The following is a 27,805-nucleotide window of genomic DNA, read 5'->3' on the forward strand; positions in this document are numbered from 1 at the left end:
AGCCTTTGGCGTGGTCTCAGCTGGGTTTATGTTGTCCCACCTCGCCCAGGTCTTGTCTTAGTAGGGCTTGCAGCAGGCGGGAATGGGTGACTCAGGGGCCACGTGGCTGAGTGTGACTGCTGCCCCTGTGCTCCTACCTACAGGATGGTCTACCTCCATAGAGACGCCCCGCAGCCCCGGTGCCTCCAGTGGCCCCTGGGCCCCGCTTGGCTGCACTGTTCCTGACTCCGGGAGCACCGAGCTGACGCCACTCTGAGCCTGACTGTGCTGGCGACTTGGGGGCCCTCAGTGCCCAGAGTGCCATGGGGCCAGCCTGGAGCCTGGTGTGACCCCAGCTGTCCTGTCTGCATGCCCAGGTGGACACCAGGCTCTGAGTGCCACAGTGACCCTGACAAGAGAGCACAGTGGCCTGCCTGTACTCTGCCCCCTTTTCTACAGTTGGTTGGTTTTTATGTGGTTCAAGATGGACAGCAGCCTTCTCCAGCCCTGCACCTGGCATGCCCTGTGGCCTGGCAGGGGCTTGGCACAACCATGGGAAGGGGTAGATGCCCCATAAACTTAGCACACCAGCGTGGAGGAGTGAGGTGCCCAAGTCCTTCCTGGGCGGAAGCTGGCGGTGCCTGGGGACAGGCAGAGAAAGAAACAGTGCCTGCCTTCTGCCCTGTGCACGTCACACCCATGCCACCTGGCTGGCCCTGCTGCTTTCTGCCCTGTTGAGGCTCTCCTGGCCCCAAGGGCCTCCTCACTGTCCCCTGCACTGCCTCTGCCACCTCCCTTGTTTCCAGGCCCCGCGGCTCCTCCTCTGCCAGAGTCCCTTTGTGTTTCTTCTGGTGTGTTCTGTTGGGGGTCCTGCCTCTGTGTGGCTTCTGAGATGGAACTCCCAGGCAGCAGTGTCCCTCTTCAGGGCCTTGAGCCAACTAGTGTGGGCAGCTCCCAAGGCCCGCCTCCAGGGAGCCCCTGGAGGCAATCCTGAGGCAGGACGGTTGTAGAGCAGTTCACACTGGTCATCACTAACGGCCTGGACCTTGGCCGTGATGCCCTCCCAACAGGGCCTTCGGGAGAAGCCTCCAGGGGCTGACTTATCTGTGACTGAACTGTGGGCAGGGCACCGTCCTCATACTCCACCCCTGTGCACATGTGTGCTCTTGCAGGGGGCTCCTGCTGTTGTCGTGGGTGCCAGTACTCTGAAGGTCAGGCTGTGGCCCAGCCAGCTAGCCTTGGACTCCTGGGCTCTCAGTTGATGTTCTCCGGCTCATTTTTTTGTTCATTTTTACTGTATATTTATAGTAATAAAACCATGCAGCAATACCACCTGCTGCTCCTTTGGGACTCAACACTGTGTGTGCATCAGAGCTGGGGCGGGTGAGGAGAGTGCCTCCCACCCAGCACCCAGCCTGCGAGGGTGGATGGCAGTGACAGCGCGGGCTGCGGACGGGATGAGGAGGGAGCTTTAGTGCCCAACCAGTGAGGATGCCCAGTTGTGTGCAACCTGCCTGCCCCCTGAGTACTGGGTTCTGGCTCCTGCGTGGTTCTGAGGGAGCCCAGGGCCTCCAGCTGTGCATCGTGGCCTGTTGGTTGGTTGGTTGGTTTGCATGGATATGGAGTGTTCACTGTGTGCCCACAGAGGGTGAACCAGGCTGGGATGGCTCATGTGTTCCTGCCAGTGACTTGCTGAGCAGTTGAGCGGGTTGAGTCTGTGAGGGTTTGCTTCTTGTTGGGAACAAACTTGGGGATGGACTGGTGGTGAGGTGCAGTCACAGGGAGGAGGAGGAGGAGGAATACTTGGGAGGCCTGAGCCTCCTGGGTCTGCAGCCACAGGGCTGGTCTGGATGCTCCCTTTAGAACTCCACTCGGGTCAGGCTGGCGGGCTGCCCCTGCCCTGCCTGTGGAGCACGGGGTGGAGGGCAGCTGCAGGGCATGGTGTTGCAGCAAATGTCCACCATGCACGGACGCCTGTGTTGCTGACCCAGAGGCTGTTCTGACACCTGGGTCTGGTGCAGTAAGTTGAAAGGGGTGCCAGATGTGCTGTCTCATTCCACACCCCCAGCCCCTTGCTGATGAATGCCCGCTGGCAGGCAAAGGGGCTTTCCTGCCAGGCACTGGTGCCCCACAGCCTGGGGGACCTGGGGGACACTGCTGTTCTCATCTGATGCGGTCATACCTCACCCGTTTCCTGCTGCCATCATGCACTTAATGAATATTTGTGGTGGGTCCTGCCCCCTCCCTAAGATGCCTGCTCGGGGAAGCCTTCCCCATCCTGGACTTTGGCTTCCGTCCCAGCAGGTTTGTTGATTTTTTTTTTTTTTAGATTGATTTATTGTTATTGAAAAGTCATATACAGAGGAGGAAAGACATATAGGAAGATCTTTCGTCCGTTGATTCACTCCCCAAGCAGCCACAACGGCCGGAGCCAGGAGCCAGGAGCCTTTTCCAGGTCTCCCACTTGGGTGCAGGGTTCCAAGGTTTTGTGCCGACCTCTGCTGCTTTCCCAGGTCACAAGCAGGGAGCTGCATGGGAAGCGGGGCTGCCGGGTTTAGAACAGGTATCCATATGGGATCCCGGCGTGCAAGCAAGGTGAGGACTTTAGCGGGGGGCCTCCCGGCTGAAGGTTTAGTGGGATGGGAGTGCAGGCTCCCTCCCTCAGCCAATGCTGCTGTGAGCAGGAAGTTCTGTGAGCACCCGGAAGAGGCTTCCTGTGCTTCTAACACCCACCCCCTGCGGAATCGGTTCGTCTGTTGTGGACACCGGGGATGAGACAGGGGGGTCCTGGCGGTGCCTTAGGCAAGCCCTTGAGGATGCCTGGGGTCACAGGCTGGGTCCAGGGAGGCCCAAGCCCAGTCAGGCCCTGCTGTCCTTGCCCTCTTGGGCTCTGGTAGGGCAGTAGAGTAGCTGGTTTCTTTCGGGTTTCCCGCCTCAGCTGAACAGAGATCCTTGAAGGTTCCTGCAGGCGGAGCTCACGGGCATGCATGGGCACAGACCAGGCTCCCAAGGAGAAACGATAGTGACCTAGTGGTTGGCATTCCCGGCTGTCCCGCTGGAGTGCCCAGTTTGTCTCTGGTGGTCTGCAGCCCGAACGCCTATTCCGTACTTTGGTTTGGTGCGCTGCATCTTGGGAGTTGTAGTTTTTCGAGGCTGGGAGTGGGTGACGGGTATTTGGGTGAGCGCTGCCGCCTGGCGCGGTACGCCGCTATTGGATGGCAGCGGGGCGTGCACCGCCCCCAGCCTTTGCACACTGCCCGCTCCGCTGCCTAACGACGCCCCGGGAGCCGCGACGGGGTAAGCCTGGGTGCACGGCAGCCATTGGTGAGGGGGAGGGGCTTAGGCGCAGAGCTGCCCGCTGATTGGCGGGGCGCGAAGCAGGTAGAACTGCGCATGCACTTAAGGGACGACGCGGGCTCGGAAGTGGGGTGCGTTGCCAAGATGTCGACGGCGGCTGTGCCGGAGTTGAAGCAGATCAGCCGGGAGGAGGCGATGCGGCTGGGGCCCGGCTGGAGCCACTCGTGCCACGCCATGCTGTACGCCGCGAACCCCGGGCAGCTCTTCGGGCGCATCCCCATGCGTTTCTCGGTGCTGGTGAGGACGCGGGCGGCGGGGCCGGGCTGGGGGCTCCGCGCCAGCCCCGCACCCGTGACCTGAGCTCCCTTTGCAGATGCAGATGCGCTTTGATGGGCTGCTGGGCTTCCCCGGGGGCTTCGTGGACCGGCGCTTCTGGTCCCTGGAGGACGGACTGAACCGCGTGCTGGGCCTGGGCCTGGGCTGCCTGCGCCTCACCGAGGCCGACTACCTGAGCTCGCACCTGACCGAGGGCCCGCACCGCGTCGTGGCGCACCTGTACGCGCGGCAGCTGACGCTGGAGCAGCTGCACGCCGTGGAGATCAGCGCGGTGCACTCGCGCGACCACGGCCTGGAGGTGGGGCCACCGCCCGGGGCCCGTCCTCCGCCCAGGGGTTTGGCTCTGGCTCCGCTGAAGGCACCGATGGGTAACACATCCCCGAGGGTCCCCTGGCCGGGCTGGGGGGCTGTTGCTGTTTCCAGCACTGGGGCGGGGGGAAGGGCCGGCGGTTTGGGGCCGGGGAAGGTTGGGGCGGCCGGGACGGGGCCCCTCGGGGCTGTGTTACATCTGCCGGGCTGCCTGCCACTGCCAATCCTGGGAGGGGGAAAGGGAGGGTACGGAGGGAAGGATGGGATGAGGAGGCTGAGGGTTGAAACGGAGGGGGTCCATGAGAGGGGGTCCACCATGGGTCTCGGCATTCTTGGGGCTGCACTGGAGGTGGGGGAGGGCGACAGCATGGGTGTGCACGGGATGTGGGACGGCAAGGGTGTGCATGCGGAGTTTCCTGCCAGCGCAGGTGCCCCTTGGGTAGAGCATGGGGCCCAGCTTGCCTGGCGAGGGGCCTGCACGGCTTTGACTGGCCTGGTCGCCCATCATCTCCCTGGCGAAACTGGCGGCTGTGCCCCTCACCTAGCTGCTGACAGTCCTGCTGTGCCCATCAGGGCCCTGCCCTGAACCCCGGCTCCCGCCCCTGCAGGTACTGGGCCTGGTACGCGTACCTCTGTACACTCAAAAGGATCGCGTCGGTGGCTTCCCCAACTTCCTGAGCAATGCGTTCGTCAGCACTGCCAAGTGCCAGCTGCTCTTCGCCCTCAAGGTGCTCAACATGATGCCCCAGGAGAAGCTGGCTGAGGCCTTGGCCGCAGCCACTGAGAAGCAGAAGAAAGCCCTGGAGAAGCTGCTGCCCGCCTCCTCCTGAGGTGCTCCCCGTGCCGGCGCTGTGTGTCACCCTCCCCAGCTTGTCTGTACCCTGGGGCTCTGGTCTTGGGGTGAAGCGGGCCTTTGGCAGCGTGGCAACCCTCCCACCTCCTCTGCTCAGGGCGGAACTGCTGGAGGCCCCGTGAGCCTGTTGGTCCACAGCCCTGGAGCCTCAGGAGCAGGGTGTCTTGTCTAGGTGGCCTTGTCTCTGCATCCCTCCCAAGCTAACACCAGGACTGGAGACGCAACATGGGCTGGGCAGCTTGCTGTTGATTTTGGTGGAGGTTGCACTGTATGGGGCTGGTCTCCCAGGGACAGCTGGGGTTTGGCTGTGTGGACTGGAGACCGGGAGGCCGTTGTACAGCTGTTCTGTGGGACCTGGGCTCTGGGTGGAAGCCTGTGCTGAGAGGAGCTTCCCCTCCCTGGCACCCTGTCCTTGGCAGGGGCTCAGCTGCTGGCTCCCCCGCTGACCCTGACCCCAAACTCTGATCTATGCTTAGAAAACCTGCCTCTCTCCGTCCTCAGCCCGGTCTGCAGGCACCTGTGAGGGGATGGTCTGGAAGCGCAGGCCTAGTGGGCAGTGAGACCAGCAGAGCCGCCTTGCACAGGAAGGCCACCACTGGCAGTCCCCTGCAGCCTGCGACCTGGAGGACACCAGGGTACAGCGGGAGTGTCCACAGCCTCCGCCTGGCCTGGTAAGGAAGGTGCTGCTCACCGAGGCCGAGCGTGGGGAAAGGCACGTTGCTACAGAAATAAACACCTGCACCCTGCTCACTCGTGGTCCCTGGGGATGTGCTTAGCTGCCACAGCCACTTGAGCTTAGCTGGGTTCTGAGTGATCCTATGGGTTCACGGAGCACAGGTGCCCAGGGTGGCAGCAAGAGGGCTTGCTGTCTATCAGAACACTGGGTCCCTGGGGCTGTGTCCTGGCGCATTCTCCCAGGGGAACTTACCCTACATGTCATGTGACCAGAATGAGCCTCTCACCAACAATGTTAACTTTATTTTCCAACTGATGGGTTTCCTCTGGATGCCCCAGCTGTACCTCACCCCCAGGTCAGACCTCACTGTGAGGTGTGCGTGTGCTGAGACACGCTGTCTATCAAGGCCTGCTGCTCTGGGCCTTACCACCAAGTGCTGGGTGAGTGGCCTCATCTTGCCGCCCGAGCTGCCCCGGGCAGGGGCCACAGCCCTCAGCCTGCCTCCATCTGCTGCTCCTCGGCCTGATGCTCTGGCCTTGCTTGCGGCCTGGGCTCGGCAGCCCCTGTTCCCTGGCCTGCTGTCTCTTGGCACAACTTCAGGGTGGATTGGTCACCCGACGTCAGTTCTGAGGAAGGAAGAGGCCTTGGTGAGAAAGGAGAGGGACACGAGCCCTAGCAGGGAAGGCCTGGGCGGGGACACTCACCGGCCCTCCTGGCTACGTCTTGCTACGTCTCCTTCCCATTGAGTACCTGCAGCTTCTCCAGCCTCTGGGTCACGGAGTACAGCATGTGCCCTGCGGAGGGGATGCTGCTCAGCCATCTGCGCCCAGCCTGAAGGGCTCAGTTTGAGCTTAGCAACCCTGGGTCTGAGTGGGCAGGGCCTGCCGCCCGGTAGGCAGGGGGTAAGGAAGGCCCTGGAACCTCACCCATTTCGCACACACGGTCCTCCAAAACTCCCGCCAGCTCAGGAAGGCTCAGGGCCTGTAGGGAGGTTCGCCAGCCCTTGGACTCTGTGGGCAGAAGCTGGGGTGGGCTGGGGTCTGCATGTGCCTAGGCCCTACCTATGTGTCCTGAGCCCTGGCTCAGGCAGGTCTGACTCGGCTGTCAGCACCTGGGAGACCCTGAAGGCCAAGGCAGGAGTCCTCATGTTGTGTTCCCACCTCAAGAGCATGCAGACTTAGGACGCCAATGTCTACTCGCCATGCATAGCAGCCCTGAGGTGGCTGGGTGGCCCTGTCCTGCCCAGCAGGTGAGGAAGGCAGGCAGGGGCTCAGGCACCTTCCCCCTTAGGCTGTGCATGATGTGGTGCCCATGTGACTGCTCAGGCCTCGACACTCCCTTGCCCACCCGCAGCAGGCCACCAATGTCTCCTTACCAGCAGCAGGGAGGGCTGGTCCCAGGGGGACCTTGCTGGGAGTCCGCTCCTGCCTCACACGGGCTGACAGCTCGTCCTGACAAGCTCTGCAGACATGACCATGTGCCAGTGAGGCCAGGGCCTGGCTGCAGAGCCTCAGCCACACTTGGGTAAGGAGAACTTTCTGCACGCTGGCTTGCTGAGGCAGGGTGGAGGTATAAATGGTCCCAGGCTTAGAAGGGCCCTGGTGTGGGGGTGAGCACACCCCCGTGTCCTATTGGAGTACCTGGGCCAAGGACCAGCTTCTTGGGAGATGGCTGAGAGGGTTCTTGGATCCTTGCCTTGACCTGCCACCCACATGAAAGAGCAAGATAACTCGGACCGTGGATCTTGTGGGTGGTTGGGGAGTGAACTGGATGGTTGAGGTGCTCTGCCCTCCAAATAAGGGAAAAGTGAGAAAAGGCTCAGCAGGGGTGGCCGACAGCCAGTTGGCCGCAGTGTGTCCCACTCACCGCAGCTGGTCCAGGATGAGGGCAGCGTCGCGGGCCAGGGCCCAGGTCTCCTGCAGCTGGGCATGCATGTCCTTGCGGGCACTGTCTTGTTCAAGCAGGCAGCTCTCCACCACAGCCCGCAGCTCCTGCTCCTGGGACACCTGGCCCCGCATGGCCTCCACCTCCTCACAGCGCTGCAGGATGAGACATGGGCTGGGAGGGGGCCCAGACCATGGTGGCTGGGTCCCAGGTTTGCCCTACTACCTGGCCATGCTTGCCCACCAACCCCTCCTTGGTCTCCAGCCATTGCCCTGTGTCCTGCCTGTAAGTTCCCCTCAGCTGCCCGGGTTGGCTGGGTGTAGTCCCCTTGCCTTATGTAGCTGGATGGCGAGTTCCTGCATCTCAGCCTCCAGTCGGTCAGCATAGGCCAGCTCCAGGGCGTCGCCGGGGGGGCGTGCGCTGCTGTGCCAGCGGGCAATGGCAGAGGTCATCTTCCTTTTAGGTCCAAACAGCCTGCAAGAGTGAGTCAGGGACACAAACTGGCATCAGCTGCACACTGGGAATAATATGGGGCTCCTGCCATCTTGGCAGCTGAAGGGCATCCCATCTGCCCATAAGCCTCGTGGCCCTCGGGAGCCTCTCCTTGTGGACCCCAGTGGATTCTGGGAAGCCACAGTGGAGAGCTCTGGGGCTGTCTCTGCCCTCTGACTTGCACTGGCAGAACCCAAGGTCCCTTTTTAAAAACTGTCAAGTACTCAGAGGTATCTGCCACTCCAGAATGCTGAGGCCAAGGCAAGGTGCAGCTGACTGGCCACCTTCTCTGCCACGAGCCAGAACCAGTTTGGGTGACACAGACTGGGCACCTTTGCTCTTCTTCCTGACGTGGCTGCCTCGGGTGCACAAGGCTGTGCCTCCTCCACTTCCTCTCCCCCTTTGAGAACTAGGCATAGAGACGCTCCGTGGCAGCTACACCCAGGGGAGAAGAGGAGGATCCCTCACACAATGAAGGGAAGACACAGCCCACCCAGGGGCCGGACCATCAGCCTGCAGCACCGAGTTTTCAAGCCCCTGGAGGGACAATAGCCAGCAGGCCTCGAGGAGTAACCCCAGCCCCAACAAGGACCTGGTGGCAGACATGCAAAACGGTAGCCTCAACAGAGAAAACCCTAGGACAGAAGGGAAAGTTCCCTAAAAAAGACTCAGTGACAAACCACAGCAGAGAGAAGTCAGTAAATGAGTGAAAAATGGAGGAAAAAGGTTGAAGGAGCCAACAGGCACGAGGGCCTTGCAGCTGGCGGGGTGAAAGGGCAGGCAGAGCTCATGCAGCAGTGACAGCTGAGCAGGCATCAGGTCTGAGGGACGTAGGCCCCAGACGCCCGAGAGCCCTCACCTGGGACTGGGAGGACAGAGGCTATGCGGGCATCAGCACAGGCTGAGGCCAGAAGGCAGTGGGCCAACGCACCCAGAGGATCGAGAGGGAAACCTGCCAACTGTCCCCAGCAAGGATAAAATGGAAGCGCCCAGGTGGACACTGAGCGCTGCCCTGCTTCCCACCCACCAGATGATGGGACATGGGAGGAGGAAAGCCAGTATGGAGCTGTGCGCACAGCCAACACCAAGACAGTGGGTGCTGGGGACTCCAATCACTGTGCTACCTGTTCAGTGGAATGGTGACCAGGGCCACCGTGGGATCCTCACATTTTAGTATCAGGAATGAGAGCTGGCACCTTGCTGCCCCAGGTTTAAACCAGCGGGTGATAGTGCAATGGGGCGTCGGGAAGAAGGCCTGTGCCGACCAGGGAGCACCGTGGCATGTCACAGTGAGCACTGGCCAGCGAGGGACACCTGGCTGCATGGCCATGCGCACTCACGTGACACCGATCTCCTTCAGGTCACTCTCAGTGAGGGTGAGGAAGATGCGCAGGTCCACGTCTTGCTCCTCAAACAGCCGCAGGTACTTGAGGCAGCCGATCTGCTCCAGCAGCGATGCCAGGTCCTGGAGGGCAGATGGGTGGGCGCGAGCTATAAGCCAGGACCAGCTCCTGAGCTGACAGAGTGGGCACCCCAATTCAGGGTGGCATCCGCCCCGGCCACTGTCTGCACTACGGTCCTCTGTATGTGGTGCATCATTGCTATCCCTGTGTGGGATGACAGGTGTACTGTGAGGTGTATCCGTGGACATTTCCAGCAGTTAGTCTTCAGGGAGCTGTGCGGGGCCGTCTCCCAGGCTCCCAAGTGTTTGTTCCTCTGACTACATCACTTCCTGCACCTGGCTTCCAGCTTCCTGCAGGGGTCTGTCTGCTGGTTAGCTCTGCCAGTGCAAGTGTCAGCTGTATTTTTAATCCCCGAACTTGCTCTTGGTTTCTTTGAAGGGGGAGTACACTTTCTAACTGCTCCCCACTATGTCCCTTGGCCTGGGTCCACAGGCGTAAGGACAGGTCCTTTGGCAGACAGCATTGGATCCAACACTGCAGCCTGCTACTGTCCTCCCCAATGCCCACCCCACAGTGCCCACTGAGCACCTCTTCCCACGGGGTCCTACCTGGGGTCCTGAGTAAGGTGCCCTCTCCATGTGTGGGATCGGTCCTGGGGAACAGGTGGCCCCGGAAGTCCCTGTGCTGGAAGTCCAGTAGCTGTCGCTATTACTGTAGCGACTCTTAGTCTTGATGTGGCTCTTAGTTTGTTTGCGAGCCAAGCTCTGCTGCGCATGATCTGAATCCTGCAGGAGAGGCAAGTGTTTCACCGAGAGAAGGGAAGGACTTGCTGCGTTCAGAACTGAGTTCAGAACTGAGTTCAGAACTGGCACCCTGTCACACACAAGCCTGAGGCTTGTCTTAGGTGGGTGACCTGTGAGGCTTGCCAGGGCACCAGGAGGGACAAGGCTGCCTCACCTCATTGCTCTCCAGGGAGGCTTCACTGCTGAGTCCTGGGGCTCTCAGGCCCTCGCTGCTGCTGCTGCTGCTGCGCATGGCCCCAAGCTGGGCACAGAACGCCTGCTCCTCTGGGAAAGGGGAATAGATGGTGGCTGCAGGACGGCTGGCTGAGCCCTGAGCCTACCCCGAACCCCTCTGGTGGTGTTCAGCATGGTGTGTGCCTGGGTGCACACGTGTAAGCGTGTGCGACCTCACAGGTGACAAAGAAGTGAGCCTGTCCATTAGGAATGGTTCAGCAGGGCATGGGGACCCTGAACCAGAAGCGCTTCCTACCAGACCTGCGTTTTTGGTTTCCCTCACAAGACCTGGGCCCTGTGTCTCCCTCTTTCCCCTGTCAGAGAGCCAGGCCAGCTGCACGGGCAGCAGGGGCACACGCACCTCGGCTGCTGCTGCTGCTGCTCTCCACGTCCCGGTCGTTGATGGGGGAGGTGACGTCCCGGTAGCAAAGGCCCTCCCCCTCTGGGGGGTTCTCCCCAACGCTGGAGAAGGTAAGATAGCCCCGGGGAAGCCCCTGCTCTGTATGTGGGAGGGACATGAACAAAGATGTGAAGACACGACAGCACTGACAGGGCTCTTGCTCAGGACCCGGATCTGGACAGGAGGAACTTCCCGTGTGACCTCACTGACAGGCCAGCATGTGCGGACAGCAGGGGAGCAGAGTGGCTGCAAGGGTGCTGCCGTCAGCTATGGCCCAGGGCAGGGACAGTGAGGAGTCAAGCCCTGGCCCTTACACCAGGTCCCCACCACCCCTGAGAAATGCCCGGACAGCAGGCCTATGGGAGCTTACCGTTTGTCTTTCAGAATTCCATTTTAAAAGCATTTGTAGGGCTGGCATTGAAGCAGAGCTGCACCACTTGCTAATTAGCCCAAACAGGATCTGTCCCCCTAACCTGCAGCCCAGCTTGGAGGACAGGTGGCAATGGATGGTGCCACTCAGAACAAGACAGTCTCAGGGTCCCCGGGGTACATGCTCAGCACTGCAGGTAGGGTGAGGGGCCTCACCCTAGGATGGTGCCTGCCAGTGGCTGGAGGGCACTCGGCCACCATCCCAGGTGGGCAGATGTCTGTCATAGGTGGGAACAACCACCCGTGCCACAGCTCGAACTAGTGAGCAGAGTGAGCACTCAACCCACTCCACCTGAGCGTCACACATCACCAGGGTGATGACAACGTAACAGCCTGGGAACCCAAGGGCAGAACCCAGAGCTGCAGCCCTCCCAGGATGCTGTGGCGGCACTCAGCCTGCTCTAAGAAGGAGGGCAGAGTGGGCCTGCCCTAGGACAGGAAGGCCTATCCACAACCGCCCCAGGGGGTCTGAGCAGAGGTGGCCGTGGACATCCTGTTTCCTATGCTAGCTGCCCGCTTCACTGGGGGTGGGGGTGAGACCTGAGCACAGTGTCAGGACCTTAACCAGAGGTGCAACTCACCATGGCGGGGCTGCAGGGTCCTGCCGCCCAGGCCGATGGCCGTGATCTGGGCCAAGGCCCGCGGGCCCTCGTGGATGCTGAGGCCCTTCCTACGGGAAGGCCGCTGCCGCTGAGGAATGGCGCAGGATTCATCTGAAGAGCTCAGATCTTCATATTTCTCTGCAGGTTGAATACCAAAATCAAGACAGTGCATTCAGTGATGAACAAACTAGCAAGCCCTTAGTAGTGAACCAACACAAGAACACTGGGGAAGAGTCCTTGCAGTATGAGCTAAGAACTGGCAAGCTGCTGCTCACGCAGGCCATAGTCATTAAACACTCCCATGTACACAAAGACATACACCACAAGAAACTGCTTCCATGGAAGCAAAAAACAGCTTACAAAACCTGAACAGGAAAAGCAGGAGGCAACTAAAACAGCGGCTCTGTGAATCGGAGCAGCCTTAGAACCCAAAAATGGGGGCCGGCAAAATGGCTCAACTGGCTAGTCATCTGCCTACAAGCACCAGCATCCAACATGGGTGTCACTTCGTGTCCTGGCTGCTCTACTTCCTAGTCCAGCTCCCTGTTTGTGACCTTGGAAAGCAGAGGAAGGCAGCCCAAAGCCCTAGGCCCCTGTACCCATGTGGGAGATCCAGAAAATCCCGGCTCTGTGTTCAGAGCAGCTCAGCTGCAGCTGTTGCCACCATTTGGGGAGTAAACCAGGGGACAGAAGATAGCTTTCTGTCTTTCCGTCTCTGCCTTTCCAATGAAAATAAGCATACCTTTAAAAAAGAATGGCTAGAATGAGCGACAGGACAAGGGCAGACCAGGCCAGCAAAGCAGCCAACAAGCCACGGTTGTGATCCTGCTGGCACAGCAGTACTCAGGCTGAACATAACTAGGGGGCACAAAAGGGCAGTTCCAACAGAGCTTCAGCAAGCCCAGAGACCACGCCCAAGCCAGTGGGGACCAGCCACACTGCGGACACAAGACTGAGGTAGAAGCCAGGGCCAGCAGCCCTCCGTAAGGACGAGGCAGGCCAGCAGGCTCTCCTGATTTAAAAAATTTGGTTATTTGAAAGGCAAAGCATTAGAGTCAAGGAGACACAGATAAAGAAAAAAATTTAACATCTACTAGTTCACTGCCCACTGGCTACAACAGCCAGGTCTGGGCAGGCTGAAGCCAGGAGCGTGGGACTCCATCCAGATCTCTGCGTGGATGGCCAGGCCTGAGCACGCACACCCTCATTTACTCTCAGGTACACCAGCAAAAAGCTGCACGTGAGGCCAGCTCAGACCAGCTCTCAGATGCGGTGCTGGGATTGCTAATGGGGGTTTAATCCACTATGTCACATGGGTGACACTGAAAAATTTTAAATACACGAGGTGGGCATATGGTACAGTGAATAAACCCTGTTCCACACTGGAGTGTCTGGTTCAAATCCTGGCTCTGTCTCCAATTCCAACTTTCTGCTTATACCCATCCTGGGAGGCAGTAAGTCATGAGTTTCTGCCTTTTTTTTTTTTTAAATCTATTTATTTTTGGGCCTGGTGCGATAGCCTAGTGGTTAAAGTCCTCGCCTTGAACGTGCCAGGATCCCATTTGGGTGCCAGCTCTAATCCCGGCAGCTCCACTTCCCATCCAGCTCCCTGCTTGCGGCCTGGGAAAGTAGTTGAGGATGGCCCAAAGCCTTGGGACCCTACACCCGCGTGGGAGACCTGTAAACCCGTGTAGGCTTCGGATCGGTGCAGCACCAGCCATTGTGGTCACTTGGGAAGTGAATCATCAGACAGAAGATCTTCCTCTGTCTCTCCTCCTCTCTCTACATCTGCCTTTCCAATAAAAAATAAATCTTTAAAAAAAAAAGATTCATTTATTTTTATTGCAAAGTGGGCACAGTGGGGTAAGCCACAGCCCCCAATTCGGGCATCCCTTGTGGGAGCCAGATCAAGTCCGAGTTGCTCTGCTTCCGGGTTAGCTCCCTGGTAATGTGCCTGGGGAAACAGGCCTTGGCCACCATGTGGGAGACACTGATGGAGTACCTGGCCCCTGGGTTCAGCCGGCTCAGTCCCAGCTGCTACAGACATTTACGGAGTGAAGCAGTGATTGGAATATCTGCCTCTTAAATTGTGCCTTTCAAATTATATTTGGTGTTTTTTTTAAGATTTATTTATTTTTATTGGAAAGTCAGATATACAGAGAGGAGGAGAGGCAGAGAGGAAGATCTTCCATCCGATGATTCACTCCCCAAGTGACGTAAACAGCCAGAGCTGCGCCGATCCAAAGCCGGGAACCAGGAGCCCCTTCCAGGTCTCCCACCCGGGTGCAGGGTCCCAAGGCTTTGAGCTGTCCTCCACTGCTTCCCCAGGCCACAAACAAGGAGCTGGATGGAAACTGGAGCTGCTGGGATTAGAACCGGCACCCATAGGGATCCTGAGGACTTTAGCCACTAGGCTATCGCACCAGGCCCAAATGATACATTTTTTTAAAAAGGATTATAAAGTGGGGGCCGATGTTGTGTCAAAGTATGCTAAGACTCAGTGTATGGCATAAGCATCCAATATGGTAACCAGTTTGAGTCTCGCCGTTCCATTTCTGATCCAGCTCCCTGCTAATGGTCTGGGAAAGCAATAGAGGATGGTTCTTAGTCCTTGGGCCCCCACACCCATGGGGACGCTCTTGGCTCCTGCATTAGGACTAGCCCAGCTCCAGCCATTGCAACTATTTGGGGAGTGAACCAGATTTCAATCTTGATCTCTCTCTCCCTTTCTTTCTGTAATTCTGCCTTTCCAATAAAAATAAATCTTTGGGAAATAAGAAAAAAAAAAGAATACGGTTTGTTCACTATGATGATAAACATTAATAAAGCATGCCACATTAGTAGTGGTACAAAGCCCATTTACAGTCCTCTCTAGAACTGTGGAAAATGTCCCTGAGGGCTCAGTGTTGCCCTGCAGTCAGCAGCCACATCACAGCCCCAGTGTCTGTCCTGGCTGCCTGGCTGCCCGACCTCCGACTCAGTCCCCTGTGAGTGCACCCGGGAAGGCAGGGGACAGCTTAAGCAAGGAACTCTGAATCAAATGGGTGGCAGGGGTCCAAAAACTTAGTAATTTCTGGTAACATAGAATTAAAACAAACGACAACAATCATGACAGGCAAAGGCAAAGGAAACAATCAGAAAGGACCAATCTGTGACACCTCCCGCCGCGCAGGCTTGCACCCCGCGTCCCATGCCTTTGGTCAGGCCGCGGGCCCTGGCACAGCAGCTGTCCGCTGTTTGTTCATGGCACATCAGGAACTTTAGCCTGAACTCATAATGGTGTCGGAGGGTCTCGCCCACAAGGATACCAGACCCAAATCTCAGACAGGCATGTGTCTGTAAGAAGAGGGGCTGTCCTCCTCTGCTTCCCCCTACCCCGTGGGAGTGTGCGCACGTACCTGGGCTCCGGTAGAGGCTCTTGGGTAGAGCAGGCGAGTGGGTGTCCATCAAGGCCACAATCTTCATATGCCCGTTCTGCCGGGCAAGCATGCGGGCCGTGGCTCCATTGTGGTCTCTCGTGTCCAGTCTGACTCCCTATGACACCAGGAAGAAGAATCAGCAAGCAGCCCCTCAGAGCCCCTTGCTCTGCCTACCTCTGCCAGGAGCGCAAGAGGGTGAGAAAAAGAGACAGGCCTGTTGGGTTCTTGGCTAAACGCTTTACTCTCTTTTTTTTTTTTCCCTTATGATTTATTATTTTTATTGCAAAGTTAGATACACAGAGAGGAGGAGAGACAGAGAGGAAGACCTTCCATCCGTTGATTCACTCCCCAAGTGGCCACAAAGGCCAGAGCTGAGCCAATCCGAAGCCAGGAGCCAGGAGCTTCCTCCAGGCCTCCCACGCGGGTGCAGGGTCCCAAGGCTTTGGGCCGTCCTCGACTGCTTCCCCAGGCCACAAACCAACAGCCATATAGTATTCTGGTACACGCAAGGCGAGGAACTTCAGCCCCTAGGCTACTATGCCAGACCACCCCCAAAATACATCTATAACAAATAAGTCTTTAACAAAATAAAAAGTAAAAACAAAAAATAAAGTAAAATAACCCCATTCCTTATGTCAGAGTACCTAGGTTCACCTAGCTCTGGTTCCCGACCGCAGTTTCCTACTCAAGTGGACACCAGGAGGCAGAGATGATGGCTCAGGCAACCAGGTCCTGACACTTATATGAGCTACACAGATTGAGTCCCAACTCCCAGCTCAGTCCTGACATTACAGGTGCAAGGGAAGTGAACAGCGGCATGGGGAGCTCTTTCTATGTCATTTTGCCTCTGAAAAAAAAAAAATAGTTTGTGGAGTTGAAGGGAAATCCTACACACAGCATAATACCAACATTCCACATGCACACCAGTTCAAATCCTGGTTATTCCACTGCTCCCTGCTTATGGCCTGGGAAGGCAATGGAGGCTTTCCCAAGTCCTTGAAACCCTGTGCCCATGTGGGAGACTGGGAAGAAGCTCCTGGCTCCTGGCTCCTGGCTTCAGCTCAGCTCCAGTCACTGTGGCCATTTGGGGAGTGAAAACAGCAGATGGAACATCTCTCTCTCTTGCTGTAACTCTGCCTTTCAAATAAAAATAAAATAAATCTTAACCAAAAAAAAAATTTAAAAAAAGAGGTCAGGGCCCTGTGCACTAGCCTAGTGGCTAAAGTCCTCGCCTTGCACAAGTTGGGATCACATATGGGCACCCCACTTCCCATCCAGCTCCCTGCATATGTCCTGGGGAAGCAGCTGAGGACGGCCCAAAGCCTTGGGACTCTGCACCCGCTTGGGAGGCCTGGAGGGGGCTCCTGGCTTTGGATCAGCTCAGTTCCAGCCAATGCGGCCATTTGGAGAGTGAATCAATGAACAGAAGATCTTTAACTGACTTTCCAATGAAAATAAATAAATCTTTAAAAGAAAATTTAAAAAGCTTCAACAAAGTGGTCTCATTTCTGATAATGGAGAGGGGTGAATAATATCACTCTACCATGGAGTGCAAGATGCAGGAGGAATTTTAAACATTCCAAGCATGCATACCCTTTGACCCAGCAATTCTGGGAATTTAACCCAGGGAATAATTAAGGCATCACACTGAATCAGGATTTGCACTGCAGCCCCAAGGACAATGAGAACTGGGTTAAAAACTGCCAAGGGAGCTGAGAACTGAGGGGGCATTTCTAAGGTAAGGCATGGACAGGGCTCCATGTGGACTTCAAACCTGTCAAAAAATCTAGGTCCCTCGGCCCTGGTCAGGGTGAGCGGTCTGTGCTTCCCTGTGATTTCTGGCTCTGATGGCAGGCGTGTGCAGGTATAATGAACACTCATGTAGCCTTGGGTCAGCACAGAAAGGGCTTCCCATAAGCCCCTCTAGTAGAAAAAGGACAGTGTCACAAAAGGGCAATGTGCTCCCCCAGCACCTGCTCCCTGAACTCTGGTCAGAGGGTAAGCTACAACACCTGCAGCTTTCCAAGACACTTCCAGCCAAGGTCCACAGCAAGAACCCAAACGTTTTCAACACCATCTTTACTGTAAGGCCTTAAAGGATAATGTGTTCAATGTTTATTTATATTATTTATTTGAAAGGCAAAATGACAAAGAAGAGATATAACAGAGGTCTTCCGCGCACTGGTTCACTCCGCACATGGTCACAAGAGCTGGGGTTGGAGCAGGACACAGCCGGGCGCTTCATCCTGCCCTCCCACTGGGTGGCACAAGTCCAAGGACTGAACTCCTCTTCTGTGCCTTCCCAGGAGCACCAATAGCAGCTGAATTGGAGCAGAGCAGCCAGGACTCAAACTGGCACTGATACTGGATGTTGGCACTGCAAGTGGCAGCTGAATCTACTGCACCATCTGGTCCCTCATCTTTTTAAATCAAACTGAAATTATACATAAGAAGCAAAAAGCAATCATACTTCTCCTTCGTAAAAAGAATGAAACAGAACTGAAAACCAAAGTCCCTACGTGAAGGGGGAAAATGGAATTTTTGTTTACTTATACTTTCCTAATTTTATTGCTATTTTATAATGTACTAACTTATAACTCGGGAAATACATGATTGTAATACAAAAATGGGATTGATCAGTTCAGAGGGGGCCAGCTTGTGGCACAGCGGGTGAAGCCACAGCCAGTAACACCAGCGTCTCCTATGGACGCAGTCTGTGTGTTCCAACTAACGGCCTGGAAAAGCAGCAAAATATGGCCCTTTCTACCCATGTGGAAAAGCAGGGAACCCAGATGAAGCCCAGCCCTGGTCATCACGGACATACAGAGATGAAGCAGACAGAGTTCCTGTTGCTCCCTCTGGTTCTGCAATTCCAAGGGTTAAATAAATATGCATTTTTTTAATGAGGGGAAAGTTAACATTTAGGCAATCCGGTACAAAATTTTTCCACAACAAATAAAGCTTGCTTGGCCTGGATATCATGCACACCCAAGGACCTGCTGGAAGGCACAGGCACCACAGGAGGGCAGATCTGTGCAACAGACAGCTGGTCTCAAGTCTCTGACTTCCCACACTTTCCCTTTTGGAGTCATGTAAATGGCCCTAGCCCTGGCAGCCTCCATTTGCATAGTCAAATTCTAAACTCAGAAGCAGAGATGATGCAATAAAAATAAATAAATCATAAGAAAAAAAAAAGAAAACAAAGGAACGGGCCCAGCGAGATGACCTAGTGGCTAAAGTCCTCGCCTTGAATGCGCAGGAACACCAGTTCTAATCCCAGCAGCCCCGCTTCCCATCCAGCTCCCTGCTTGTGGCCTGGGGAAGCAGTTGAGGATGGCCCAAAGCCTTGGGACCGTGCAAGTGCGGTAACAGCATAGGAGACCTGGAAGAAGTTCCAGGCTCCTGGCTTCAGATCAGCGCAGCTCCAGGCATTGCGGCCACTTGGGGAGTGAATCATCGGATGAAGATCTTCTTCTCTGTCTCCCCTTCTCTCTGTATGTTTGATTTTCCAGGAAAATAAATAAATACATAAAATCTTCAAAAAAAAAAAAAAAAGAATGATTATTTACAGGACAAGAAACCTAACTGGCCCATAAAGGTTGTGAGGCTCAACAGTCATTAAGGAAAGCAAGAGTCAACAGCAGACAGGTGCCCTAACACCACCCAAGTGCCAGGCGTTAGGAGGGTGCAGGGCCCAAGGGGGACGCTGGTGCCCAGGCAGCTGCCCGCACTGAGCACCCTCAGAGCACGTCCAGGTCCTTGCCCAGCCCTGCACACAGGCAAGGACTTCAACTGCAGCCGTGCTGGGAGGACAAGTGTGCCCTGGGAGAGGACAAGCTGTGAGCATCACACAGACCGGGCTCCCGGAGAGCAGTGCCCATGGCTGCCAGCACGCAGCTGAGTAGCACACACAGGCCAGCTGGTGTGTGCTACTCACCCAAATATTCAAAACGAGGCTGTACACAGCTTAAGCATTCAGGACATATGTCAGTGATAGGAATGCCCCGACATCTAGGTGGAGGAATGCCAGGCTGTACAGGGGGGACTTTCGGCAGCATCCGCGCAGACACCGTCCCTATACTTCAGCATGTCTTCCTGTACTGCTGCACTATATTGGACACGGCCACGCACACCTGTGTATCTGAGTGTATGTGAACACATGTGCAAAGATAGGTTGCAGAAGGCTGTCACACTGACTCATGCCCAAAGGAGAACACCACGCCCCAATGCAGTCACAGCTGTCCAAACACTGGAACGGAACAGTCTTGGAGGTGGGAGCAATGGGCACGTGTGCAGATGCCTGCACAGATGCCCGCAGCAGGGCGACCAGGACACTGTCACATGAGTGACATGCAGCACTTTCTGCTCCATGTGCATTTTTACAATGTGTAGGTCCTACTTTTTACCTATTTGAAAGGTAGAGTGACAGAGAGAAGGGAGAGACTTCCACCCACTGGTTCACTTTCCAGATGGCTATGGTGCTGGGGCTTGGCTAGGTCAAAGCTAGGAGCCCAGAACGCTGATCTCCCATACAGATGGCAGGGGCCTGAAAACCCGGGCTAGCATCTGCTACCTTCCCAGAAGCATCAACAGGCTCAGAAGCAGAACAGCTGGGACTCAGCCTGACAGCTTACACCACTGTACAACACCAGCCTCTAGAGAAACTGTGCATCCCTTAGCCAACACCCCCTCGCCAGCCTCGCCACCTCCCAGACCCGCACATCCACGAGGTACTTGCTGCCTCCACCGCTCCAAACAGCATGCAGCCCTGTGTCTGGATCTCAGCATTCCTGTACTCAGGCTGCGGTGCAGCAATACACAGAACAAATCGATCAACTGCCCCAGCCACATGTAGGCAGTGAAAATCTGGGCAAGTAGAGACTAAGGTGGACTATGTCAGCCAGTGGATTCTGGAGATTTCACCATGCTTGGAATGGCGAGACTGGCAGCAATTCAGAAAAGCTGAACTATCAAAACCACTTGAGCAGTGACCTCGGAGCCCCACGCTGGACACCTGCAATGGGTGGGAGGCTGGGTGGGGCTTCTCACTCTATCCCCCCTCCTACCCCAGACACAGAAAAAATGATAAAAATAATGTGGAAACAGTGGTCTTACCCACTTTCCTGTAGCCCTTGACCTTTGTGCCCTAATGAACCATGTAAGGATCATCGAAACAAAATATTTACAAGAAAAAGCGAAATGTATCTATCTGAAAGCCAGAAAGACAGAACTCTCTTCCACATTCACTTTCTAAGTAACAGTAGTGGTCAGGCCTGGGCCGGCCACAGCTGCGAGCCACTCTACCCAGGCCTTGGTGGGCAGCAGGCAGCCGCTAGGCTGCTATGCCAGGGCTGAACAGCACATTTCTAAAGCACTGTCCCAACCACGCAACATTTCTACTGACAAACATAGCTACAACACAGACTGTAGAACACTACCTGGGAGGGCCCAGAGCGGTAGCCTAGTGGCTAAAGTCCTAGCCTTGCATGTGATGGGATCCCATACGGGTGCCGTTCTAATCCCGGATGCCCCACTTCCCATCCAGCTCCCTGCTTGTGGCTTGGGTCGAGGACGGCCCAAAGCCTTAGGATCTTGCACCCGCATGGGAGACCCAGAAGAGGCTCTGGGCTCCTGGTTTCCTATCAGCTCAGCTCTAGCCACTGCGGCCGCTTGGGTTGTGAACCAGTGAATCTTTCTGTCTTTCCCTCTCTCTGTAAATCTTTCAAATAAAAATAAATAAATATTTAGAAAAAAAAACAGTGCTTTCAAAATCATTACAGGAGTGAGTATCTGCTTTAGCTCCATCCTGTACTGATTCTGCCCATCACAAAACATGACATCTGCACACATCAATGGAACCATGTGGTGTCAGTCAGCCAAGGGTTGGAAGATTCTGTGACAGAATCTTCACAGAAGGACACTGGCTGGGCTAAGTGATAAGCTAAACTTTGGGCACTTACGTGATTCAGAAAATACTGCACAATGATCTCATGGCCCGCAGCAGCGGCTTCCATCAAAGGGGTGAATCCGCACACAGGCTCCCTGCAAGCAGGCCAGGTGGTTAGGCGGAAGGCGGGGCGCGGAGCACCACTGCTCAAGGTAAGACCAGCTGGGCACACAAGCAGAGGGCAGCTGTACGTGTCTCCCTCTGGAGATGACAAAAGTTGACACTGCCCTGGGCGTGTCCTCAGCATGGGTCTTTCATTCCAAACAAATCTTTGTTTCTTCAAGGCTACTGCAGCCAGCCATCTCCTGTCTCCACTCTAATCCTGCTCCAAAGTACCGCCCTGTGCAGCATCATCGTGAAGACTGTCTCTACCAGGCTTAATGCCTGAAGCTTATCTGCCGCGCTCAGTCGGTCCCCACCTTGTTTCATTACTGTCCAACAGACAGGAATGGTTTCCAGGACTGTGCTGCAGCCGGTAGGCCACCACTTGCAACTCCAGCCTCTCACATTTATATCAGAGCTCTGGTTTCAGTCTTGGTTGCTCTACTTGGAATCCAACCTTCTGCTAATGCGTTGGAGAAAGCAGAAAATGGTCAAGGACATGGGCCCCTGACACCCATGTGAGAGACCCTGATGGAGTTCCTGGCTCCTGGCTTCAGCCTGGCCCAGACCTGGATGTGGTAGCCATTTAGGGAGTGAACCAATGAATGGAACATCTTTTTGTCTCTCTTCCTCTCTTTAATTTTCAAATAAATAAAGTACAGTAACCCTGCTAAATATAGACTTTCATTCACTCTAATAGATTTTTTTTTCATTTTAACATCTCAGAGAACACAATGGGTCTCAAAACCCAAACAACAACTAGAACTTTTACTAGTAGCATGCTTCTCTCTCTCCTGCTTCTTCCATCTTAGGAAACTACTGTTTCCAAAGCATCACCTCACCTGACACAGATAATGATTACAAGAGAAAGGAAGTAGCGTTCAATGTAAGGCTTACATACACACTGTCTCTAGCAGGCCCGTGGCAGCCAGCGAGATGTGAGTCTCCTACAACACGGGCACGGACACTCTCAGCTTTCACATACAGGGAACGAGGCTGAGAGCACCCACATGAAGGCACCCGTGTCACCGGGCAGCTCTGTGCCCGGCAGTTCCACAAAGAGTAACTCCTTCAGGACGTCTTGAGCTCTCACTTGTTGCCTCCATGGCTGCCCTCCTTAGGGTCACTCAAGCCCCAGCCCATAGTCATGCAAGGTGCAGTCATCACCTGACGTTGGCATTCGCTCCATTATCCAAGAGGAACTTGACCATCTGCTGGTGCCCAGCACTGGCGCAGTGGAAGAGAGCAGTCCAGCCCTGAATATCTTTCATCTCGAGCTCCGCCCCTTGCTTCAAGAGAACACAGAATGCTGGTTACGGCCTCGTCTCCTCTGCGCGGGCGGGCGGGCACCCTCCAGGCCCTTAGCTGAAAGAAGGGAAGTGATTACACCAGCACACCCACTCCGCACACACCTGCAGTGCTCCACCCCGGCAGGGCAGCTGGGGAGCACCTCAGGCTCACCTGGAGGAGAAAGTACGCGATGCTGTCGTTGCCACAGCTGGAGGCCAGCATCAGTGGAGTCTGCCCTTCCGGGGTTGGCACATTCACACTCACCCCCGCTTCAAGCAGCAGGTGCACGATGGTATCGTGTCCAATGTAGGAGGCATACATCAATGCAGTCCAGCCACCACCATTCTTCTTATTCAAATCTAACTCTCCCCTAAACAAAAGGAAGATAGACACACCCCGTTGCCTCAAAGGCAGGGCTCATCCCTGGGGGTCAGGCTGACGGGAAGCATCTGTGCTGCCAGGTATGTGGCTGTGGTAGGGGTAAGAAGGCAGGGAGTGTTGCTGGCTGCCCAAACACCCGCCTGCCTTGCCCTTAGCATCTGCCTCCCTTCTACCTCCACATTTGCATCTGTTCCCAGGCCATAAACAGCAACTCCCTGCATTCACAGAGCGTCTTCAAACAGGGGACCTGGAGCAAGGTCTAGAGACATCTTCAGTTACTGTAACTGGGGAAGGAAGCCATGGCTGACCTGCAGCCAAGGATACTCCTCAACATTCCACAGCACACAGGACGGTCCCGACAAAGAGGACACCTCCCTGCCTCTCCCTGACAGAGAGGACGCCTCCCCGCCTCCTGCCCCCACCACCAGAGAGGACATTTCTCCGCCTCTCTCCTCCCCCAGAGGACACCTCCCCGCCTCCCCAGACAGAGAGGACACCTCTCCCTGACAGAGAGGACACCTCCCCGCCTCCCCAGAGAGGACACCTCTCCTCCTCCCTCCCCCCCACCCCCACAGAGAGGACTCCTTGCCTCCTTCCCCTCCCCCGGCACCACTTGAGTGATGGGTGGAGTGGACACTGACCAACAGACTGTCCAAAGGTCAGGTCCCACTGAGCCAGCTTCTGCACCATCACTCCTGTGACACCTAAGGCCAGAGAACCCCACTTTTCACATTGGTTCCCTTTACAAATCTGAAAGCATTCTTCCACAAGGACAACAATATGAGCTTCCCTGGCCAGACTCTGCAGCTGGATAAGGGAGCCCCATTTAAAACGACCCCCACATCCAGGGACATCCTGCACAGCTAACAGCCCACAGGCCTTCCCGCTGTGGTCCTTGCCTCTGTCATCAGGAGCAGCCAGCAAGCCACCTCCTGGCCCAGCATGCCCAGCAGCCGATGCTCCAGAGAGCTGTGTGGAGTCACCCCATCACACCAGGGCCTCACGCTGGCCAGAGCAGCAGAGCAGCTCTCGGCCTCACAGGTCTCCCACTCAGCTTCTTCCCTTCCAGTCCCACCCTGCCTCTAGCTCCCTCAGACCCAACCCGGCCTCTGGGGAATAAACCTCCATCTGGCTCCTCCCCCACGGGACTGTCCAAAGACCTGCGGTGTGTACTGTGTACAACACACCGTAAATTAATGCCTACACGTCTGTGGCCAAAGTTTAAGCCAGTTTTTTTTTTCCCTAAAATAACAAAAACTGCCCCAGCACCAGTCCCTAAGTCACTAGGGCTAGTGGCCTGGGATGGGCAGGGCTGACCACCAGCTGCACCTGTGTGGAAAGCCCCACCCGCAGCCCACTCAGAGAGGCGAGAAGGTGGGTCCCCCAGAGCTCTCACCTCTGCACACATTCCTTCACCACCTCATACTGGCCGATGGATGCAGCCGTGTGAAGATCCAGGGGCACGTCCAGCTCCTCCCGGCTGACCTGGGCCCCTGACCCGTGCCACATGGACAGGCTGCAGTTCAGCAGCTCTGGCTCGCTGGCCTCGTCACTGAGCTCAGACATGGCTGCGGAGAGAGGCCAGGCATTAGATCTTTCCTTCCGAGCTGTTCTGGGGAATGAACTGAGCAGTCAAGTCCAACCTGCAGCCAGCTTCTGTCAGGGCACCGATGCGGTGGACCCTGGGACTAATGCAGGCACCTTCCGTCCTCCTAGAACAGCCATGCTCATTGGGAGCACCTACTGGAGGGGGATCGCCAAGCCCCTAATTCCAGAAGGGAATTCTCCAGGGCTTCAGCAGCTTCATAGCCTCTTTGGCAGTAAACAAATGCTGACTGGGTCATGTGGTCCAACCAGTGCCTGGGTGTGAGCGGAAAGAGCCCAGGAACCCAGGTGGGAGCTCAGCCCTGTTGCTCAGTAGCTCCTAACCTATTTCTCCATCATCTAACGCCAACAGCAGGCAGTTGGCAGCCACTGTCACACCCTCAGGAAGGACTCAGTCAAAATACAAGGAAGAACAGACCCCCACAAAGCAAAATGCCCACGCAAGGGGCACCACTAGCAACACAGAAGCCAAGAGCTGCTGCACACAGCCTATGGATGACTCTGAAACGCAACAGGCCAAACAGAAGCAGCCACTTGAAAGGCTGTCAACTGTGTAATGCCGTTTATAGCACACGCTATTAAAGGGGAAACTGAAAGGTCAGACGCCAGGCCAGTGGAACCAAAGATGAGTGGCCAAGGGACTAGCCAGTACAACAATGGGGGAGATGGACCCAGCTTACAACGTGGGGGAAGCCGACCTGTGGCCATGCATTTGGCTTCTGACACCAACATGAATTTTAATGTATCTTGATATCTTGATCTTAAATCCTCTCTAGAAAAAGAAAAAAAAAAAAAAAAGAAAAAAAGGAAAGCCAGCCCCAACCCAGAGACTGGGGTGCCCCAGCAGGACAGGAATGTATCCACACCCTCTGGAGGGTAGAGAGACAGGGGACAGGGTGACGCTGGTGGGGTGGCATGGCAGCACCTGCAATTCGGAAGCCTCCCCAGATCAAGCCATGCTGCTAACTTCCAGCAGCACCCTGAGGTCCAGCACACAGACATGGGGAGCAGGAGGAGGGGCCTGAGGTGCGAGGGGCACCCCAGCTTCCCCTGGACTCTGTCGTTCTTTCTCCCCCTTTCACATACAAACAACGAAACATCCTGAGAGGCACCTACGGTGGTGGAGGGCCTTCTCTCACAACACAGACCTGCTGATCCCAACAGCCAGTGTAGTCTGACGCGGTCCCAGAGGATGTGAGCATCTGGGGGAGCAACTCAGAGGCAGGGATCCCTCTCCCCTCGCCTTCTCCCCCACCTTCTTTTCAAGTAATTAAAAACAGGTGCTGACACTGTGGCAGAGCACATTAAGCACATTAAGCCTCCCCCTGTGATGCTGGCATCCCATGCGCTCCGGTTCGAATCCCGGCTGCTCCACTTCTGATCCAGTTCCCGCCTGATGCATCTGGAAAACCAGCAGTGTGTGTCTCAAGTCTTTGGGACTGTGCATCTTCGTGGGGGCCCAGAAGAAGTTCCTAGCTTCAGACCAGCCCAGCCCCAGTGGATGTGTGGCCATTTAGGGAGTGAACCAGCAGATGAAAGATCTTTCCCCCAGCCCCATCTCTCTTTCTGTAACTTTTTGCCTTCTAAATAAAAACTTCTGGAAAAATGACAATTAAAAACAAAGAATGCTGCCAAGCAATCTTCCAAGCACTGGAGACAACCGCAAGGGACGAATGCACGTGAGTGGGATGGGCAGCACCAGTTACGCGACCACACTGCCCCTACATTCCACACCCAGCCAGCACAGCCCAGAACAGCCCAGCCCAGGATCCCTGCAGCGCTCCCTGCTCCCAAGCCGACCCCGAAGTGCCCAGAGACTAGCGACAAGAGAAGGGGATTCCTGCGACTACCGGGCTACTTAATGACTTCCTCTGCAAACTCCGACAACGAAGGGTGCGTGGGTGGGTGGGGGTGCGCACATCTCACTGGGTATGTGGGTGTGTGCGCGCGCGCGCCCATCTCACTTCCAGAATGACCTTCGGGAAGCGGCGCTGAGAACTGGACTTAGGCACTGCCACACTATTCCTGCGCGGTCTGCCCGCAGGCAGTTTCAACGGGACGTTTAACGAGCCACTTGACGCAGGTGAGGGCTGACACCACCACACGGGGCGGGGTGCCCCGAACGCGCTCGTAGCTCCTACCTCCCCACGGCCGGTCCCGTTCCACAAGCCCGCGACCCCGCGGCCTCCGACGTCTCCCGCACCGGCGTCCCTCACAGGACCCCGTCCCCACTGACCAGCTGGAGCCGCGGGGGCCGAGTCTCCCTACCTGCGCTGGACCTCAGGCTCCCGTTCCCGCGGTCCGACTCCCGCCCCGGAAGTAATTGCGTGGGGCGCGGAGCACGCCGGGACACTCGTGAGTCCACGCCTAAGCAGTTCCCGAGTTCCTGGGAATCCACCCATCTCTCATCCAGACCTTCCGACCAGCTTCTCCAGCTCGCCGAGTGACGCACGGAGCAGCCAATGAGCAGGGCTAGCTCGCATTTGACCCGCCCCTCACTCGCCAGACAGCCAATCCTGTTGCGGGAAAGGAGGAAGTGCCAAAGTGGAGACGGAGACGGGTGAAACCGTTATAGCGGGCCGGTGACCAAAGGGTCCGCGAGGGGGGCTTCTCGAAGCCTGTGTCACCCTTCGTAGCTGCGCTGTGGCTCGAGGGGTGCGAATCGGAGTGACGCGCCGGAGACTTAGGACCGCGCAGGGAGGGGAAGCGGAGGCGAACCCGACGTGAGTGGGCTCGGACCTGCCGCGGCTGCAGACCGATATACTGGACGGGACGCGGAAAGCGGGCCGGGAGCGGTGGGGAGAGGATCAAGGGTTTCCCTGGTTCGGATTTAAAATGATCACCCCCCCCCGCCCGTCCCAACACACACGGTTGCCACAACAACCGGACGCCTCGTGGTGGGCGGGGCTAACGGGCTGCGGCCAAGAAACGGCCAAGAGACGGGCCAAGAGACGGGCCAAGAGACGGGGTTCGGAGAAGACTCGGGGTTACGCCCTCGCTGGCGCGGTGAGCCTTCAGGATCTGGTCGGTCCTCACCGCGCGTTGCCGGGAGTGACACCTGTTTCCCCTCAGCCATGAACCTTCCCTCCACAAGTTAGACCATCCCCTGCCCTGCTGGTCCTCCTGAGACCCTTGCTCCAGACCTTGGTCCTACAGTGCCAGCACCCCTCTCCGCGTTCCTGAAACAACTGCCTGTGCCCCAGGGTCCAGGCGCCCCACTGGTGGGGCGAGAGCACCTGAGTGGCAGCTGCAAACACGGGACCACAAAGGGGCCTGGAGACGTACTGGAAGAGGGCTTGAAATTCCCCTTCCCTTTTCCATGCCGTCTTTGCCTTTGACACTCCTCTCCGTGTCTTGAAAATGGAGATAATATGATCTGTTTTAT

At 56.4% G+C, this 27,805-nt stretch overlaps 3 protein-coding genes across 7 annotated transcripts in view; 2 read left to right on the forward strand and 1 right to left on the reverse strand.

The window, feature by feature from the left end:
- The window catches only part of MGRN1 (mahogunin ring finger 1), a 42,361-nt gene extending 41,321 nt beyond the window's left edge, over positions 1-1,040 (forward strand). For 2 of the 4 annotated variants that reach the window (XM_004586716.2, XM_004586717.2), the window contains one exon: positions 144-282. Coding sequence is in view for 2 of the 4 variants with exons in the window: in XM_058681108.1 (XP_058537091.1) it covers positions 144-256 (113 nt within the window). In the remaining 2 variants the exon portion in view is untranslated. Of the gene's footprint in view, positions 1-143 lie in introns of all 4 variants that reach the window. The other 2 variants (XM_058681108.1, XM_058681109.1) reach the window with 2 other exon arrangements.
- Positions 1,041-3,132: 2,092 nt separating this feature from the next.
- NUDT16L1 (nudix hydrolase 16 like 1) lies at positions 3,133-5,524 on the forward strand. 2 transcript variants are annotated; one of them, XR_009247610.1, is made up of 4 exons: positions 3,133-3,573; positions 3,650-3,980; positions 4,530-4,752; positions 5,276-5,524. XR_009247610.1 is itself a non-coding variant. In XM_004586720.2 (4 exons), exons 1-3 carry the CDS (start codon positions 3,373-3,375, stop codon positions 4,749-4,751), a joined length of 684 nt encoding a protein of 227 aa, XP_004586777.2. In that variant the 5' UTR covers positions 3,159-3,372; the 3' UTR covers position 4,752; positions 5,276-5,524. The 2 variants fall into 2 exon arrangements, 1 of the variants encoding a protein (XP_004586777.2); XM_004586720.2 differs by having other exon boundaries at positions 3,159-3,573; positions 3,650-3,910.
- A 155-nt stretch (positions 5,525-5,679) lies between these two features.
- Positions 5,680-27,128, reverse strand: ANKS3 (ankyrin repeat and sterile alpha motif domain containing 3). Its single transcript, XM_004587063.2, has 17 exons — positions 26,689-27,128; positions 24,212-24,383; positions 22,606-22,804; positions 22,312-22,433; positions 21,056-21,137; positions 15,075-15,210; positions 11,656-11,814; positions 10,607-10,744; positions 10,187-10,296; positions 9,838-10,014; positions 9,167-9,291; positions 7,667-7,808; positions 7,317-7,489; positions 6,826-6,911; positions 6,377-6,460; positions 6,155-6,244; positions 5,680-6,076 (listed from the first exon to the last, which is right to left on the reverse strand). Exons 2-16 carry the CDS (start codon positions 24,379-24,381, stop codon positions 6,177-6,179), a joined length of 1,971 nt encoding a protein of 656 aa, XP_004587120.2. The 5' UTR covers positions 24,382-24,383; positions 26,689-27,128; the 3' UTR covers positions 5,680-6,076; positions 6,155-6,176.
- Positions 27,129-27,805: the final 677 nt, after the last annotated feature.

The sequence above is a fragment of the Ochotona princeps genome, chromosome 24 (genome assembly GCF_030435755.1).
Source record: "Ochotona princeps isolate mOchPri1 chromosome 24, mOchPri1.hap1, whole genome shotgun sequence".
Classification (NCBI taxonomy): domain Eukaryota; kingdom Metazoa; phylum Chordata; class Mammalia; order Lagomorpha; family Ochotonidae; genus Ochotona; species Ochotona princeps.

Coding starts and splice junctions, on each gene's coding strand:
- NUDT16L1 (XM_004586720.2), top strand. CDS start 3,373: ATGCACTTAAGGGACGACGCGGGCTCGGAAGTGGGGTGCGTTGCCAAG. Junction 3,574..3,649: donor CCATGCGTTTCTCGGTGCTG/GTGAGGACGCGG, acceptor CTCCCTTTGCAG/ATGCAGATGCGCTTTGATGG. Junction 3,911..4,529: donor CGCGCGACCACGGCCTGGAG/GTGGGGCCACCG, acceptor CCGCCCCTGCAG/GTACTGGGCCTGGTACGCGT.
- ANKS3 (XM_004587063.2), bottom strand. CDS start 24,381: ATGTCTGAGCTCAGTGACGAGGCCAGCGAGCCAGAGCTGCTGAACTGC. Junction 22,434..22,605: donor TCGCGTACTTTCTCCTCCAG/GTGAGCCTGAGG, acceptor GTTCTCTTGAAG/CAAGGGGCGGAGCTCGAGAT. Junction 6,912..7,316: donor CTCATCCTGGACCAGCTGCG/GTGAGTGGGACA, acceptor TCATGTCTGCAG/AGCTTGTCAGGACGAGCTGT.